Source organism: Perca flavescens, chromosome 2 (assembly GCF_004354835.1).
Source record: "Perca flavescens isolate YP-PL-M2 chromosome 2, PFLA_1.0, whole genome shotgun sequence".
NCBI lineage: Eukaryota > Metazoa > Chordata > Actinopteri > Perciformes > Percidae > Perca > Perca flavescens.
Window position 1 is genome coordinate 20,322,554 of NC_041332.1, and position 16,731 is coordinate 20,339,284.

Consider the following 16,731-nt stretch of genomic DNA (forward strand, 5'->3'; position numbering starts at 1 on the left):
ATCCCACTGCCCTCAAAGGGGAAACACTGTCTGGCGAAATGTAGAGGGTATTTTATTCTAAAAAAGGTTGAAACTTTGGAAGATATCTTCTTGATTTGACTACTAAAGCCTTATTTTAGAATTAGACATTTGAATACATTTTTGCACAAACTGGATTGTGTCTCTCATTGAAAGTGCATTAGGAAGGTGAACAGAAGGAATGGTTTAATAATGTTCATATGGGCACCTATTATTTTTGACAGACTTGAAAAATTGTAAACCTATCCTTTCAAGTATTTGTGGGGAAAAATAGACTAAAAGAACAAAGGAAAAGTAGTTGATCATACCTAAAGCATCCCCATGTTAAAATGTAGGCTATACTGTATAATTGCACGTATTTTACAGTATTCATTGCCATGCGAATAACAAGTGTACGAGTAAAAGTGTTCTTAAAAACAAATTTCTTTTAATTATTATAGCAAGTTTTTTTTCTGTATGGATTTCTCATTGGTCAAAGTCTAGGGTTACTGCCCCACACCTCCGCAGGTACATTGAATACCGTGTTATTTTTGTGCTGGCGTCGCTTTTACTCATACTGAAAGTGAAAGAAGGAACAGGGCTGGATAACATAACCGTCCTTGTCGAGTTGTCAGTTAAACGATCTTTTACCACCAAGAGACGTCGCCTTGTAGAGGAGCGTGTAAGGTACGTGAGTTTGACACTGTTGTATTGGCAGCGTTGCATGTCATATAGGAAGGCTTGACATTACACAAGTTATTAATGTAGAGAATCATTATTATTAGGCTACCCTACAGTATGACTTCTAATGTTGACACTTGACATTAGAAGACATACTGTAGCCTAATAATAGGCTACTATAAGTTAATGAATGGCGGTATGTCGGTTAAGTAGCCTAGGCCTACCGTATTTTAGGTTACTGAAACGACACTAGAAGTATGTGTCTTTAATTATCGCTGAATTGTTTTCTAAAGGAAAACAATGTGTTTCCTAGGATAGCGAAGGTCTGTCCCGCCCTACTCAGCCCTGCTCTGCCTCTGATTGGTTTACTGGTATTTTTACCCTAATCAATCTCCTCATGTCTAACCAAGAAAGCAAAAGTCAATCAGAGGCAGAGTAGGGCGGACCATGCCTTCGCCATCCTAAGAAAAGCAAATACGCACTGCAACAAAATGGCTCGACTCGGTCTTTTCCTTCTCATACATCCTCCATGGTCTATATTCACATACCCTTACGAGGTCAGCCTCGCTACAAATGTAGCTCTACTTCCTATACTTGGAGTTCCAATCCGTAAGATTTCAGTCCTGGTTGATTTAGAATTTGTATTTGAGTGAATTGTGCTTGTGAGTTAGGCAGACTGGAGTATATGCCTATGTATGGTCTTTCTGGAGTATAGAATGGATATCATTCTGTGTCTATGATCTTTCTATGGAGGCTTGTTATTCATACATGAGTTACAAGTTTTCAGAATTGTGTGCATAGTTTCATTTTTTTGTAGGCTATAAGACTTTTTCAATGTCATGCCAGACACCCAGTTGTAGCCTAATACTGTAAGTAAATAAATTGCAATAGTTTCATCAGTGGGCCATAGGCTAAATAAAATCCCCAACAGATTTAGGCTTTTTAAATGAAGTCTTCAAGATTACAGCTTTATCTTGGCATCTAGCTCACTTGTATGGTTGTTTTGACATCTAAAACCTAAAGATAATAAAGTGGCATGCAGCATGACATTTTCAAAGTTCTTCTTCTTTTAGAATATAGATCAATAAAAAAACGGAACAGAAACTTTGATAACGTATCTGATAATGGCTGCATTGTTTAAATATGCTTTTTTATTTGAAAACAAGGAAGGAGACTGTGTAAAATATGGATGGAAGCATGCGTAAAAAGTTGCAGATGACACATTCAAATTCAGCAAGAGATATCTTGAGTCACTTTGGGCTAAGGAAATCTCAGTTTGTCCTGAAATATAGGCTAACGACAAATTATAGTAGCCTACTTGCTGTATAGGCTAATGCATAAATCATTGTCTGTTTGAAAACCATCGGTTTGCCATAACTAATGATGTGGCAGAAGTAAACCATGGGATAGTCAGCCCACCTTAAAGGTCCAATATGTAATATTTGTACTGTAATAAATCCAAAAATGACACCAATGCCTCATCAGATATTAAGGAAACATGTTAAACTGAAATACTATCTTTTCTGACAACAATGCTAATGTCAGTATTTTTTCTTTTTGAAATTTACATTCCGTGACGGAATCTATGTTTATGTTTTGGTCTGTGTGTGGTTATCAACGGCCCAGTTTGACAGGCAGGCCGGGTTGCCAGATATAGCGATACCTGTAAAAACGTAAACCCAGCACGCTACAGCTGTAACGGTAGTACAGCCATGAAAGCAGCAAACAAACGAACAGGATCAACGGAGATAGATTTCTACATGACATAAAAAAAGAAAACAGCATTTTTCTAAATGTTGCGTGACCAGAGACGTAACAACCCCCTGGTAAATATTGGAGATGTATTTGAAAGATGGAGACAGCTTGGATCCCAAAAGGACGCAGAGTTGGCTTATTTTCTCCTGAACAGGTAAGCATTAGCTTCAGGCTAATTTATCACAGCTACTAGGGATGGGCATTTTTTGTCATTTCAACATTTGTGTACTCACATTGAATTATATAGCTAGAGTACCCGAGTTGGTTACTCGCAAAAACAATTGAGACAGCCAGTAAAGTGCTCCCGACTGGTCCTGGCTAACGCCGCCATGCTAACCCTGCTAACTGTTAACGTTACCGGGAGGACCAGGCATGCAGCCCATGGCTGTTTACAACGTGTAGTTTAGCGGTTGGAGCCGACAACGGTGAGTTATTTTAAGCGACGAGAGGGGGGCTGTAAATCGGAAAGAGAGGACTGTGAGTTTGCAGTGTGTTTAGCGATAATTCTAAGCCAAAGAAGTGTGTTCCGTCGGCAAGGTAGTGGTATTTTTAGCGTTTCGTATTGTAATTCTAAGCCGAGGAAGTGTGCCTGACTGGCGTGTGGAGAGGACGGTGAGGTTGTTGTGTTTTTAGCTGTTCATACTGTAATTTTAAGCGGAAAAAGTGTGTCTGTCAGTTGGTTACAGAGCTCAGCGTGAGCATGGGCTTTTATGACTGTCAATATAGCCAGCATCTACCGTTAGCTACTCGGCTGTGCTGTGGAATAATGTCTGGCTATGTGAGACAAGCGTCTAGCAACATTGTTGTGAATGATGCGGTCTCAGCCTGGCAACCTCCGTGAACTTCGAGTCTGGGCAGAAGGGGGCGGGGGAAACGACTCTCCAGTATTTTGAATTGGTAGTGCAGTAACAATTTTACAGGGTACAAGCGGCCGAAATGGGTTTCCTCAGGAGGGTGGCTGGCGTCTCCCTTAGAGATAGGGTGAGAAGCTTAGTCATCCGTGAGGAGCTCGGAGTAGAAACGCTACGAAAGGAGCCAGTTGAGGTGGTTCGGGCATCTGGTAAGGATGCCCCCTGGGCGCCTCCCTAGGGAGGTGTTTCAGGCACGTCCAGCTGGGAGGAGGCCTCGGGGAAGACCCAGGACTAGGTGGAGGGATTATATCTCCAACCTGGCCTGGGAACGCCTCGGGATCCCCCAGTTGGAGCTGGTTAATGTTGCTCGGGAAAGGGAAGTTTGGGGTCCCCTGCTGGAGCTGCTCCCCCCGCGACCCGACACCGGATAAGCGGACGAAGATGGATGGATGGATGGATGGATGGATGGATGGTAACAATTTTAACCGCTAGCTGCCAGTATTACATACAATATTACATATTGCACCTTTAACAAATTTTCTGACTTCAAAACAAACAAAAAAAGAGGTTCCTGAAGGCATAGGCGCGGGAAGTGCAGCACCCCCTGGTGGTGAAGCTTTAAAACTGATGACAATAAAATGATAAGCTTATAAATATCTCTGGTTGTTGTTTCTGTTCCACGACATTTTGTATGTCATGTTTGGGGTGTGGAATGAAGAGAGGGATAATTTTAGTCATTTTAAAATTATTTAATTTGTCATTCAAAGAACTTGGAAAAGCTGATCCACTTGTGTTTATCAGTGTCTATTGCTGGCTCAGAAAGGTCTTTCTCAGCTCTTCGCCACCTGAAAACCTAGCTCCGTAGCACTATCACCCAGAGTAGACTTTCACACATGGCACTGCTTCACGTCCACAAAGACATTTTTGGATGATCTGGATATTCAAGGTCTCATGGCATAGTTTATCAGCCGAACTCCAGAGCGCAAATCTACGTTTGGTGTACCGAAATCATCATAAGGTAGAGACATGGTGTCTTACATCTCTGAGTCTTTTTCCTGCCGCCGTGCAAGCCCTGATGGTAGCCTATATTTAGCCTAGTATGATTGTGATTTATGTATGCCTATTATAAAGAAACAAACAGTCTGTAACTTTTTAGAATTTGTCACATACTGTCGGAAAAGAAAGATTTTGCATAGTCTGTTACTTTGTGGCAGTTAAGCCTTTTTTAGACCGTGGACTTTTAGTATTGTGCTTCTTTCAACTCGTGACTGATTGTTGCTGTAGCTTGTATGAACTTCTTATTTGTCCAGTTAAGTAATGTAAGAAGCGAATTGCGCCCACAAACCCACATAGCTCAGGGAGGGGGGCTGTCCCTGCCCTTCTGTTTTGGCGTTATAGAGACCATTTCAAATGGAAAACCAAAGCATGTTTTTAATTTTGATTATGTGGCTGAAAAACCTAAATGATACAACTTAGGACATAACAAGACACAGTTGTGACTACAATTCATGCTCTATCATGAACCGTAAATCAAGGTTCTGGCAAAAGGTGGGAGATCAAACGTGTGAGTGGGATCAAAAAAAGGAAAGTAAGCAAAGTATTTACAAAAAGGCAGTGCAGTGTGGCAATAAGTACCATCAGTAGTACAGAGGTTGCACGGATAAAAGTGAGCAACAATACACAAGTCTTACACTTGACTTTCTAAAAGGGAAGGAAATAAAAACATCGGGCTCATCGCAGATATTTCTTCCCCAGCTTTTTGAAGTGAAGATGATATTGCCTAATATTTATGGCAAAAAATCTATCACTTGAGTGGACTTTCTCTTTCAGTATGAGTCTTTGTTTATCATTTCAAGTGTGAATACAAAACATTTTCAAAGTTAGTGGATAGCTGGTCAAACAGGTTTTTAAAGTAGTCCAGGCCTCATGTTAGACTGCCAGTTACGATATGAGAAACTTCTAGAAACAAAGAGCAAGATTGCAGAAGCAAACTTTTAACTTTTATGTGACTAATAGATCAGTTCTTCCATGCATTTAAATCACTGTGCATGGTCTGAATCAACACCTCTAATCACTAAGATTAAGATAATATTTAGCCAGTGAATGAACATTATAGGGCCTCAGTGTTGCCAGTTTCTCAAGAAATGAAATATAGACAGTACAACCAGAAATCAAATAGAGCACAGCTGCAGAGGCAGAATCATTTAAAATCCAAGTTGAAACAGATTCAAAGCCCTCGTGGGACAAGCGTTGCAAATGATGTGGAGTTTCTATCTGTGATCATCTAACACTCATATATCTCTTCCTATAAAAATGAACACACAGAGAACAGTGTATTCTCTGGAGACCTTGCTTCCTGTCCAGTCACTTTTGGCTGAACTGACATGACTTGTTCAGCTGACAGCTGGTTATGAAAACACATATTTTATGGATTATTATTATAAATTAGTACATAACTCGGCAACAGATAAAGTCACGGACATCTCCATCCTTTTACTTCTTTCCACTTACATTTCATGTAGCTTCACAGCCCCAGTTTGCCTTTTTTCTCTGCTTTGTTTCTGCCAGATGAGAGAGACAGGGTGACCTTCTCTCGAACAAAAGGACACATGCATGCAAGGTATCTATGGTTTTCACTCGGTAAGCATGACAAAATCAAGTTACGAACACAAACAAAAGTGAAAACAGAGACCTAGACATAGAGATCAGATTAGGAGAAGCTTTCTAATTGCTGGAGGGTATAAGGAAACGGGACAAGAGACCACACATGTTCAGCACTCAGCACAAGCTAAACCAGAGTGAGCTCTGCACAATTTCTGTACTTCAGCAAACTCCGATTAAAGCCCTGACTGGTGTTAGTGCATGCTTAAATAGAGCTCCTTGGTGACACAACTAGAATCGTCTTATTTAAAGTTATATTTATGTGTAAAAAAGTGGAATTTAAGTGTCAGTTTGAGAATTGGATTCTCATCCATGCAAGATCTAGTGTGTATTTAATACTCCAAAGCTTTTTATGTTTTGAGAGAAACCGTTTCACCTTGGTTTAGAACAGACTAAGTCATTTTGATGCTGGATGATGAGCTACGAATAGTTTTTTGTGCATTCACTAATTTGGGCATCGGTGGTGGTCAAATTAAAAAGAGTGCTTTCAAACTTATTAGGTTATCATTAGGGCTGGGCAATATATCGATCATATTATATCGATATCGTGATATGAGACTAGATATCGTCTTAGATTTTGGATATCATAAAATCGTAATACAGTCCCCTCCAAAAGTATTGGAACGGCAAGGCCAATTTCTTTGTTTTTGTTGTTCACTGAAGACATTTGGGTTTAAAATCCAAAAATGAGTATGAGACAATATTTCATAATTTTAGCTTTTATTTCCTGGTATTTACATCAAGATGTGTTAAACAACTGAGGACATATCACTGTTTGTATTAGACCACTGCATTTTTAGGTGAGCAAAAGTATTGGAACATGTGACTGACGGAGTGGTTTCTTGTTGCCCAGATGTTGCCTTTTAGGTGGATTTTTCAAACATTAAATAGCTCTGCATGACTAGTCTAAGTTTTTATCCTTGGTTTAAACCTATTAAGACTGTATTTCTTGTTAAAGAGGATAAACCAACATAAAGACCAGAGAGCTGTCTATGGGAGAAAAGGAGGCCATTTTCAAGGCAAGGCAAGGCAGCTTTATTTATATAGCACATTTCAGCAACAGGGCAATTCAAAGTGCTTTACATAAAACATTAAAGAGCAGTTAGAAAACAATTAAAAAACAATAATAAACAAATTAAAAACATTAAAAGACAAGAATAAAATTGATAGTGCAGTATAAGAATAAAAGTTACAGTGCAGTATAAGAAATTAAAGTTAATAAAATAGATTATTTAAAGAAAAGCAACATCAAAAAGATAGGTCTTTAGCTTAGATTTAAAAGAACTGAGAGTTGCAGCGGACCTACAGGGAGAACAGAAGGAAAATCGACCAGAGCCATTGGACAAACATTGGGCATAGCAAGCACAACAATTTGGAATGTGCTGAAAAAGAAAAACTACTGTCAAACAGGTCGGACAAGGAAAACAACAGTAGTTGATGACAGAAATATTGTGAGAGCTGTGAAGAATACCCCCAAAACATCATTAAGTGACATCACCAACAACCTCCACAGTGCAGGGGTGACGGTATCACAATCCACTGTTCAAAGAAGACTCCGAGAGCAGAAATATAGAGGCCATACCACAAGATGCAAACCACTCATCAGCAGTAAGAATCGGAAGGCCAGATTGGAATTTGCAAAGAAGTACAGAGATGAGCAGCAAAAGATCCGAAGCATCATGGCTTGGGCGTGCATGGCTGCTTCTGGAACAGGCTCATTCATATTTATTGATGATGTAACTGGTGATGGTAGCAGCAGAATGAATTCAGAAGTGTACAGAAACATTTCGTCTGCCAATTTACGGAGAAATGCTTTCAAACTAATTGGGAGGACAATGCAGCAGGACAATGACCCAAAGCACACTGCCAACAAAACAAAGGACTTCATCATGGGAAAAAAATGGAAGGTTTTAGACTGGCCAAGTCAGTCACCTGACCTTAACCCAATAGAGCATGCATTTCACCTCCTGAAGAGGAGACTGAAGGGAAAACCCCTGGAAACAAACAAGAACTGAAAGAAGCTGCGGTAAAAGCCTGGAATAGCATCACAAATGAAGAATGCAACAGTTTGGTGATGTCAATGGGTCGCAGGATTGAGGCAGTTATTGCAAGCAAGGGTTATGCCACTAAATATTAAATGTTATTTACTTTAAGGTTATTTGTTCCAATACTTTTGCTCACCTAAAAATGCAGTGGTCTAATACAAACGGTGATATGTCCTAATTTGTTTAACACATCTAGATGTAAATACCAGGAAATAAAAGCTACAATTCTGAAGTCTTGTCTCATAGTCATTTTTGGATCTTAAACCCAATTCAATCAGGAGAGACTTGTTTGCAGATATGCAAAAGGTTTAATGTACAAGAGCATGTAGCTGTACAGAGTACTGGAGATTGAACTCCATCGTTATATTAATACATTTAATATAGGGGTAGGGAACCATGCTGTAACCCCCCGATGGAATCCAGACACCGGTGGTGGCGGAGAAGGGCCGGAAGACCAGACCGAGGAGACACTGGTATGACAGGAGGTGGAAGGGGAGGAGGAGGGATGAATGCCTTTATTGAAATGACAGCTGATAGCACAGGGAGAGAAGCAGATTTTAAAGCAGTGTTGTGACGCTGTGATTGGCCTATGGAATCCGTGGCCGATTCTGATTGGCTTATCAGAAAGACGAAAGACGAAAGCCTCCAGCGCTGATTCGCTTTAGGGAGAGAACTGATTATTGTTAGGTCTTCCTGAAAGAATTTGCACTAAGCTACATATGTCTTAAAAAAAAAAAAAAAAAAAAAAAAAGAAATTGGCCTTGCCGTTCCAATACTTTGGAGGGGACTGTATATTAAGTGTGGTCTTTTCCTGGTTTTGAAGGCTTCATTAGAGTCAGGTGATGTCATTTTCTGAACTCAACAGACTGTTCTAGCTGTTCTGTTATTTGCTTTTACACACTTTGTCATTAAATTGACATTTCTGATGATTATTTATCCAAAATCTCATTGTGTAAATAATATTTTGTTAAAGCACCAATTATCAATCCTACAATATCGTCGCCATATCGACATCAAAGTATTTGGTCAAGAATATTGTGATATTTGATTTTCTCCATATCGCCCAGCCCTGGTTATCATTGTGTAAATATGTTTAACCATAATGCGTCACAAGGGCGGGAAATTACATGAGAATGTTTTGGAAATTACTAACAGTCTCTCTTTTAATGTGGGTATACAGTACAAGGTGGCCTGCAACTCAGTTGACTTACGACTAGTATAGTTACAGATAATTATAACAATGCTGGGTGAAATAGCTCCTGTACCCCTTCCCTTTGAAGGTTTATGTTGTATATTTTTTTATTATTTATAGTTTTGTGTGATGTTAGTGGAGTGGGTCTTTTTTTCAAGTTGCTCGCCTATGCTATGGCACACTGCGGGAAACTTTGCAGTGTGGTGCACAGAGTTCTTCATTGATGTGGGAGCATGGTGGCTCAGTGGTTAGCACTTCTGCCTCACAGCAAGAAGGTTCTGTGTTTGAACCCAGGTTGTCTAAGGCCTTTCTGTGTGGAGTTTGTATGTTCTCCCCGTGCTTGTGTGGGTTTCCTCCGGGTGCTCTGGTTTCTTTGCACCATAAAAGTATGCATGCTAGGACTACAGTTGAAAATTTGCTGACTGGCTAGTACTGGTGCATTTACCGAAATGTTCATGTGCATTTTTCTGGGGGTCACCAAGGTTATTTCCTAACCTGTACTAGTTTGACATTTGACACCACAGTAGGGGGTATCGTCACTGGCAATCTTGCAGCGCCCTTTAAGTTTGCTGCTAAGATTGACAACATTTGGCTAAGTCTGCCACTCGCCAGGCTCAACAGTGTGAGACTCACAACACACCTGTATCCGCTTTATCCATATTTAGCTTCTTTATTTTACTTGTATCATACTTTCTACAAGTCAGCATTTTTAATGGCACAGGAAAAAAATCTTGTGTCAAAACAAAAAGGCAAAAAAAAAAAGATTATTTTGTTTTCCTACCAGCACCTGTCACAACACATCAACTGAAGGCCTCACCTGCTGATTAACTCCACACACGGTCATATAAGGGTGGCAGTTATGGGTTCCATCTGCAGAGTGAATTACATTGTAAAAGCACAATAGATCCATTGGTAATTTAATTAATCTTGTGCAACCAGTACAAGATTGTTGCAAAACACGCCTGCACTATGCACCTGTCTTTTGATGTGATTCATGTCAGAATCATACATCTTTGGTTAGATTTTATGGTAATATGGCCAGAGATAAGAATTTGTTATAGAAAAGGATTTCTAAGGATAATTTTATTAAAACAGAAAAAAGAAAATGTACAAAAAATACAACCTGCAAAACACCAGATAACATATTTAATCTACCTTTTTATTTTGTCATTGCACCAAAGATGGGAAAACATTTGTCAGTGTGTTCAAAAATGTGAATTCTACTGAAGCGTTACAAGTGCAAAACTCCCAGTAATGTACATCCAGTAAACCAGACCAACCAGCCCCTAACACACTGACCTCTATTGCATAATAATTGACTGCTCTTTGCATCCTGCATTTTAGTTGGTGAGTTAAAACATGTGTACTGTATGTTTGTTTTGTCGTTTCAGGTAAACTAACATGGCCTCAATCGGTATCCTCCTTTTTTTCACTGCCATCTACATCAGAACAGGAAATACAAACGCAGGTAAATTCTCCTATAATCTGACAATTTCCAGTATGAAATGCCGCTAGCCTGGAAACCAAACGAATCTGCAAGCTCATGTTTCACTTGCTCTGGCAGATACATCTGGCCCCCCGTCACGATCAGAACCTGGACGGGCCACTAACATCTTACATGGGGCAGGTTTAAGACGATAACTGCCAGAGGAGCGTCATGTTTACCAAATGTACTTACCAAACGTAACTGGCACACTGCGTCCAGCGCAACACACCAGGCTCAAAAAACTCAGATTGAACTGCCATGCTAGGCGGATTTGATCAAAGATGAATCAAGATAATGTTACTGTATTGCCCATTTGTTGCATAAAATGTTTTCAAAAAGACATTTAAGTGTACAGCTTAGCTGAAATTTGAGAATGTTTATCATGTTTCACATTTTTTACCTGCTTCAAAATGGACCAAGCACAGCCTCAACCTGCATATGTTGCTCAGAGCTACATTGTTTCATTGTTCTGATTGGTTGTAGGTCTACTCAATTGCATGCAGAGGCATTTGGGTCTGTACTGTTGATAACGCCCTTTGGGAATTTGGGAATGACCTGAGAGGTTCCACACTAATACACAGTAGTCTGGCAATTCCATGCTAGCTTGCTACTGATGTAAGACTGTATCCCTTTAAAAAAAACATATTTTCTTTTACAGGTTTTGTAAATGTGAAATGCCAGGCTGAAAAGGTGGGGCAGTATGGCCAGCAGTCACTGCTGCAGTGTGTTGTCGAAACCACACAAGACGTGGTAAACCCAGAAATCCGGGTGGTCACTTGGAAGAAGGAGGGTCGTCCCTTACTGGTTTTTCATGGAGAGAAAAATAAACCCCAGCCAGGCTATTCTTTTGCTGAGCCATCCTGGAATAAAAGAAACATGAACGTATCCCTGCTCATCACCAACACTGCTGTAGAGCACGAGGGAGTTTATAAATGTACGGTGATGACAGACAGCGGCGACGGCGAGGGCAGCACCAGCCTTAAGGTCACAGGTGAGAGCCATCAGTCGTGGTTGACCACTGAAACGTTTTGACAACTATTTGGCACAGAGAGATGACCATTTTGAGTCATGAATCAAAAGTCATTGTAAGGGCAGTGGTGGCCTAAAGGTTAGAGGTTAGAGTTAGAAACACAAGCTTGTGACCGGGAGGTCGTCGGTTCTATCCCCAGACCGACAGGATCAAATCTGGGTGGGGAAAGTGGAAGAGCAGCGCTTGTCCCTCCCTCCTTACCACCACTGAGGTCCCCTTGAGCAAGGCCATTAACCCCAACCTCTCCAGTGGAGCTGCTCATTGCTTGCAGATCAGACTGTGGTTGTACTGGGCAGCTTCCAGGTATGAATGTGTGCAACTGTGTGAATATGATCAGGGCATTCCTGCAAAAGAGAGGCTTCCTCTCAGTGAAGCTTCCCTGAATAAAAAAGGTTAAAAAAAATGGACTTGAAAGATTAAATTGTTGCCTTGAAGGGGTGAAGACTGTTTAAAGATCCTGGGGACTTTCCTGGCCTAGCAGATTGGTATTTCCCTTTCTGTTCTTATACAGTACTTTCAGTTTCAATGTTAAAAATCATCCAAAAATACCTGTTGTGTATTTGTCTTATTGACCACCATACAGTCTATGCTTACCGGACATTGCACTATATTGTACTTTTTAAATATAATGATCGTCAAACAATTTTGTGATATTTTATTGGTGTCATTTGATGGACCTCATGGTGCAACGTTCCGCTGAATGATGATGTTTGCTTTCTGTTTTCTTTTTGCAGCCAAATACAACAAACCAACTATCCACTCCAACCCTGAGAAAATAACTCTTAATACAGATGTTACCCTGATGTGCAATTCTGATGGTGGCTACCCAAAAGGTCAACTTCGCTGGTTTGATGAGCACAACACAGAGTGGACAAAAAGCTCTGAAATGGAGGCGAAGCAGACAGAAAGTGGTCTGTTTAACCTCTGTAGCAAGCTGTCTTTGCTGAAAGGATCCATTTTCACCAAATACACCTGCAAAGTGTTCAATGCCAGTGGAGACAAAGAGGAAGAGGCCACATTTGAAGTACAAAATCCCACACCAGGTACATGTTGTTGAGCACCTTGCTTTACACCTTTTAGGCCTATTGGCCCAATCCTGCTTCACACAATGAAATGTCATGCAGTAATTTCAGCCAGTGTTACAAGTGAGGTCATGCTTTACCTGAAATTTAAAGCGACGCATGTCACTACAGTAACATAAACACACCGTCATTTAGTATTGTGCAACTAAGAGCTAAGAGGAATCTAAACCACAAAAGCCAACTGTAGTGTATGTTTTGTGTTGGCACAACTTGGTGGAGCGGACAGATTCAATGCTCTGGACCCAGGAAAGTATTAAGGAGCGTGTTGGTCATGAAAAGAAAACATCTTGGCAGGTCAGACAGAGACGTGTTAATATTCATCCACAAGTTGGTTTTTTTAAATCCGTAACTAAAGATCATCTGTGCTGTAGTTGTTTTTAAAACACAGTTCACTAAATAGTTAGGGGGCAACATGTCTCTAAATCTGACCAGACATCTTCAAAACAATGTCCCTCACAAAGAAAGAAAACTATGCATGACAGTCCAGGCCTGATAAGACACAGCAATGTTACTTGGTCATGGAACTCCAGTCTTTGTTCAGTTCTATTCATTCTCTTTGATGAGAAAACTCATAAACAGGTTCACTTGGCAACTTCACAGCCACTCTATCTGATCTGCTGTCAACAGTGTTGTTTTTAAGGTGCTTTATAAATAAAGGTGGATTGGATTGCTATGTACTGTAAGTTCTTACAGCTGCCACATACAGCTGAAGGTCTTTTTTAATCACAAATTTTGCAGACTCCTCTGGGAGTGAAAGTGAAAGTGAATGTCCTGTAGGTTGCTAGAGTATTACAGGGGGAACTTCCAACCAGCATTCCTCATTTTAACAAGACTACAACACTTGTCAACACATATTTGCTCTTTTTGACATGGCCTGACGTATTAGAGTATTCAATCTTTGTTGTTCAATTTGATTTATTCAGATCATTATACGGGGGAAGAGTTGGGTCCAGCCTCCAAAATATTCGCTCCTGTGGTGGTCATCGGATCTCTGATCGTAGGGTTGCTGTTGGCGCTGCTGATCTATAGAAGGCGATCTCAACGTGAGTACCTACACAGGCCTACATGAACATGAACAGGAAGAATAACATGAACAAACATTGCTTGTTTAATGTATTAAGTATTTCCTGCTTCTTCTTAGAAAAAAGGTTGTATCACATTCAAATCTTCAGACCACACATAGACAGCCAAAAAACAAATGCACTCAGATTTAACTCTTGTTCCGATGGACTTATTGTATGTCACTTTGAACAAAAGCTTCTGTCAAATGTATGTTACATAGCGTAACATTATGGAAGACATCGAGTCCATCTTAAAACAATAGTCAGGGGCCCATATGACACTGAAAGACGTTTTCCTTTCTGTAATCATTCCTCCTGTTTATGCTTCCTTTAAACAGTGAGTAATTACTTGCAGTTATACTGATACACAATTATAGAAATAATACTTTTACTATGATATTTGATCGTGAAATAATAAAATATTTATATTTTCAGTGTGACATTTGAATACTAACTCTTTCAGATGTTGTGTAGGATTGCATCAGTGGCTTTCTGTAAACAATGAAGCTAACAGAAAATAACCATACAATAGATGAAGGATGACACAATAGTTGGAGGTTGAAAAACCTGTAAAACACCTAGCAAGTAAGCATGTTATCCAGGTTGGGAAAGTACGCTCTCTGTTATTGTTAAGTTGAATGTTAAGTATCATTTGTCTAGTCTGTCTGTCTGTTAGTTAGTGTTCTACAAAATGTCTCACAAAGATTGGTGACAGAAGCACAAGTAGATATCTAATTGTCATTAATTCATCATTTTCTTAACAGAGGCGCGGAGACACTCCACAACACCCCTTATGAGTATGTCCATCTTTGGACAGAATATTTCTTCTGTTTTTGTTCTAACTTCTGCTCTCTATAGAGGTTTAAATAAAGGTTCTATCTGTGGATTTTTCTATTTATCATCTCGTTTTAGCGGCCTGAAAAACGTAAGATCTGCCACAGACCTGCTGACAGATTAATGAGTGGTTTAGCTAACTAAAACTACTAAAGTTTTAGTTAACTAAACCACTCAGCTTTTTTTCTTTCACTGATGAATAGTTGAGTCGGTGGCCTCCTGCACTGCATATTTTGAGACAGTTTGGAACCAAACTTACTCACCCAAGATCTCAGTCCAAGCCTGTTGGAGCATGTACTCCACCTGTGTGTTTGTTGTTACCTCAGCTGGAGCACATGTTGATCACTGACCAAGACAGTTTACTGTCCCTGCACTAACTGGGTGTCAACACATCTAAACTGCTCCCTGGCTTTCCTCTCATTTTAAAGACGACAGGGGAAGTAGAGCATTATTAACTACACTGATAAAGGTTTAGTATTTTTCCATGGCTTGTGGGAAACTGGGCTTGGTTACTCATCGGTTTTTGAATCACAATATAACCTGACTCATGTTTCGGACACTCTACGTTGGGGATCTGCCTATGCTTGCGTGTCACAAACTTAAACTGCTTAATATGGTGATGGTCTTACACCCACCCATTGTTACCTACAGTAAAATCTTTTAATTTGTTCCAGGTGACCATCGTGAGCTCCCTATATGCGATTACGATGACGGTACGTCTAAATTACAGTATTTTGACTCGCTGTGTCTAACTAATACTGCTTGTGTTTTTTTTTACTGTTTTCAAATCACACATTGATATGATATAATTTTTTGCAGGTGATCATCAGGAGAGGGATAAAACATGCCAAGTCAGCCCGGTCTGAGGTAATTATAGTGCTACAAGCAGATTCGTTTCACCTTCATTTTTTTATGGTTAATTGCAGTGTAAAAGACAGTATCGCATAGCTAAAATCTCTCTCTCTCTCTCTCTCTCTCTCTCTCTCTCTCTCTCTCCTTCTCCCTATTTCTCTCTCTCTCTCTATCTATCTCTCTCTTTATTTCTTTCTTACTGCAGGAGACACTGCATGTCACATGACACATGCTAACATACTGGCAACTTCTGAAAGCAACACTTCCTTGTTTGTTAATCTCCACTCTATCTTTTGTACTTTCCCTATTACAAACGACTGTGTGTATATAACCAGGAATAACTTGTACTACTGTGATTAATCTGAGGAACTGTAAGCGCTTCATTCACCTCAACTTTCTAAGAAAAATCTGAAGAAAGATCTCTGATTTTGAATCAGTGTTGATGGACAACTAGAAGGCAGGGGGTCCTGTTCAGGCCATGTGACCTTTTAAACTTTGACAACCACATCGGGAGCTCAGTGTAACATCACCGAAAACCACCTTAGTGAATTTAGGAGGGCAGCAGATCTTTGATATGTATTGGTTATTGGAGAAAATATTTTGTTTAATTGTGCCCACGCAGTAAAAGACCAAAAGCAGCAATGTGCTAGCCCATCTCAGGACTTTTTGTCTTTCCTACCGTCTGGGGCTCTCAGATCCAGGACCATTCGTTACTACTGACGACGTAAATCGTTAAAATGGGTTCCAAGCGTTATGTGCAGTTTAACTTTTTGAAAAGCTTCAGTAATTTCCCTAAACAGCTGGGCGCTAGCTTTTACTAAAAGTTTCTCAGGACTAATTAGTGTATTTGTTTAGAGCTCTTCTCAGTCCCACAATAGTAAGAATTTGTGGGATCAGGTGGGATGGACTCATAATATACATATTTAAGGAGTGAGCCAAAGTTTAGACCATCTTCTAGTCCCTAAATTAACGAGATGACATGCCTCAGAATATGTCGGACTCAACTCAGCAGGTGACACTGAATGATTACATTGTTTTGTGCATTGTATTTAGTTTTTTGTTTTACGGTCTTTTATCAGTGCAGCAGTAGGCTGTGCCAGTTTTTAGGGCGTTGACCACACTGGAGGTCTGCGGCACAGAGGAATAATATATACTGGAGTGGCTACAAGGGCAATAAACAGTATGTTAGTAGATGAGTTCATAG

At 40.1% G+C, this 16,731-nt stretch overlaps 1 protein-coding gene across 2 annotated transcripts; it reads left to right on the plus strand.

Annotated features, from left to right (window-relative positions):
* Nucleotides 1–522: 522 nt before the first annotated feature.
* LOC114569836 (CD276 antigen homolog) lies at nt 523–16,118 on the plus strand. Of its 2 annotated transcripts, XM_028599937.1 has the most exons (9): nt 523–684; nt 10,574–10,650; nt 11,327–11,659; nt 12,433–12,741; nt 13,704–13,823; nt 14,606–14,638; nt 15,350–15,388; nt 15,495–15,542; nt 15,733–16,118. In XM_028599937.1, exons 2-8 carry the CDS (start codon nt 10,584–10,586, stop codon nt 15,539–15,541), a joined length of 948 nt encoding a protein of 315 aa, XP_028455738.1. In that variant the 5' UTR covers nt 523–684; nt 10,574–10,583; the 3' UTR covers nt 15,542; nt 15,733–16,118. The 2 variants fall into 2 exon arrangements, with proteins under 2 accessions (XP_028455738.1, XP_028455743.1); XM_028599942.1 differs by lacking the exon at nt 14,606–14,638 and having other exon boundaries at nt 524–684.
* Nucleotides 16,119–16,731: the final 613 nt, after the last annotated feature.

Coding starts and splice junctions, on each gene's coding strand:
- LOC114569836 (XM_028599937.1), top strand. CDS start 10,584: ATGGCCTCAATCGGTATCCTCCTTTTTTTCACTGCCATCTACATCAGA. Junction 11,660..12,432: donor CACCAGCCTTAAGGTCACAG/GTGAGAGCCATC, acceptor TTCTTTTTGCAG/CCAAATACAACAAACCAACT. Junction 13,824..14,605: donor CTATAGAAGGCGATCTCAAC/GTGAGTACCTAC, acceptor TTTTCTTAACAG/AGGCGCGGAGACACTCCACA.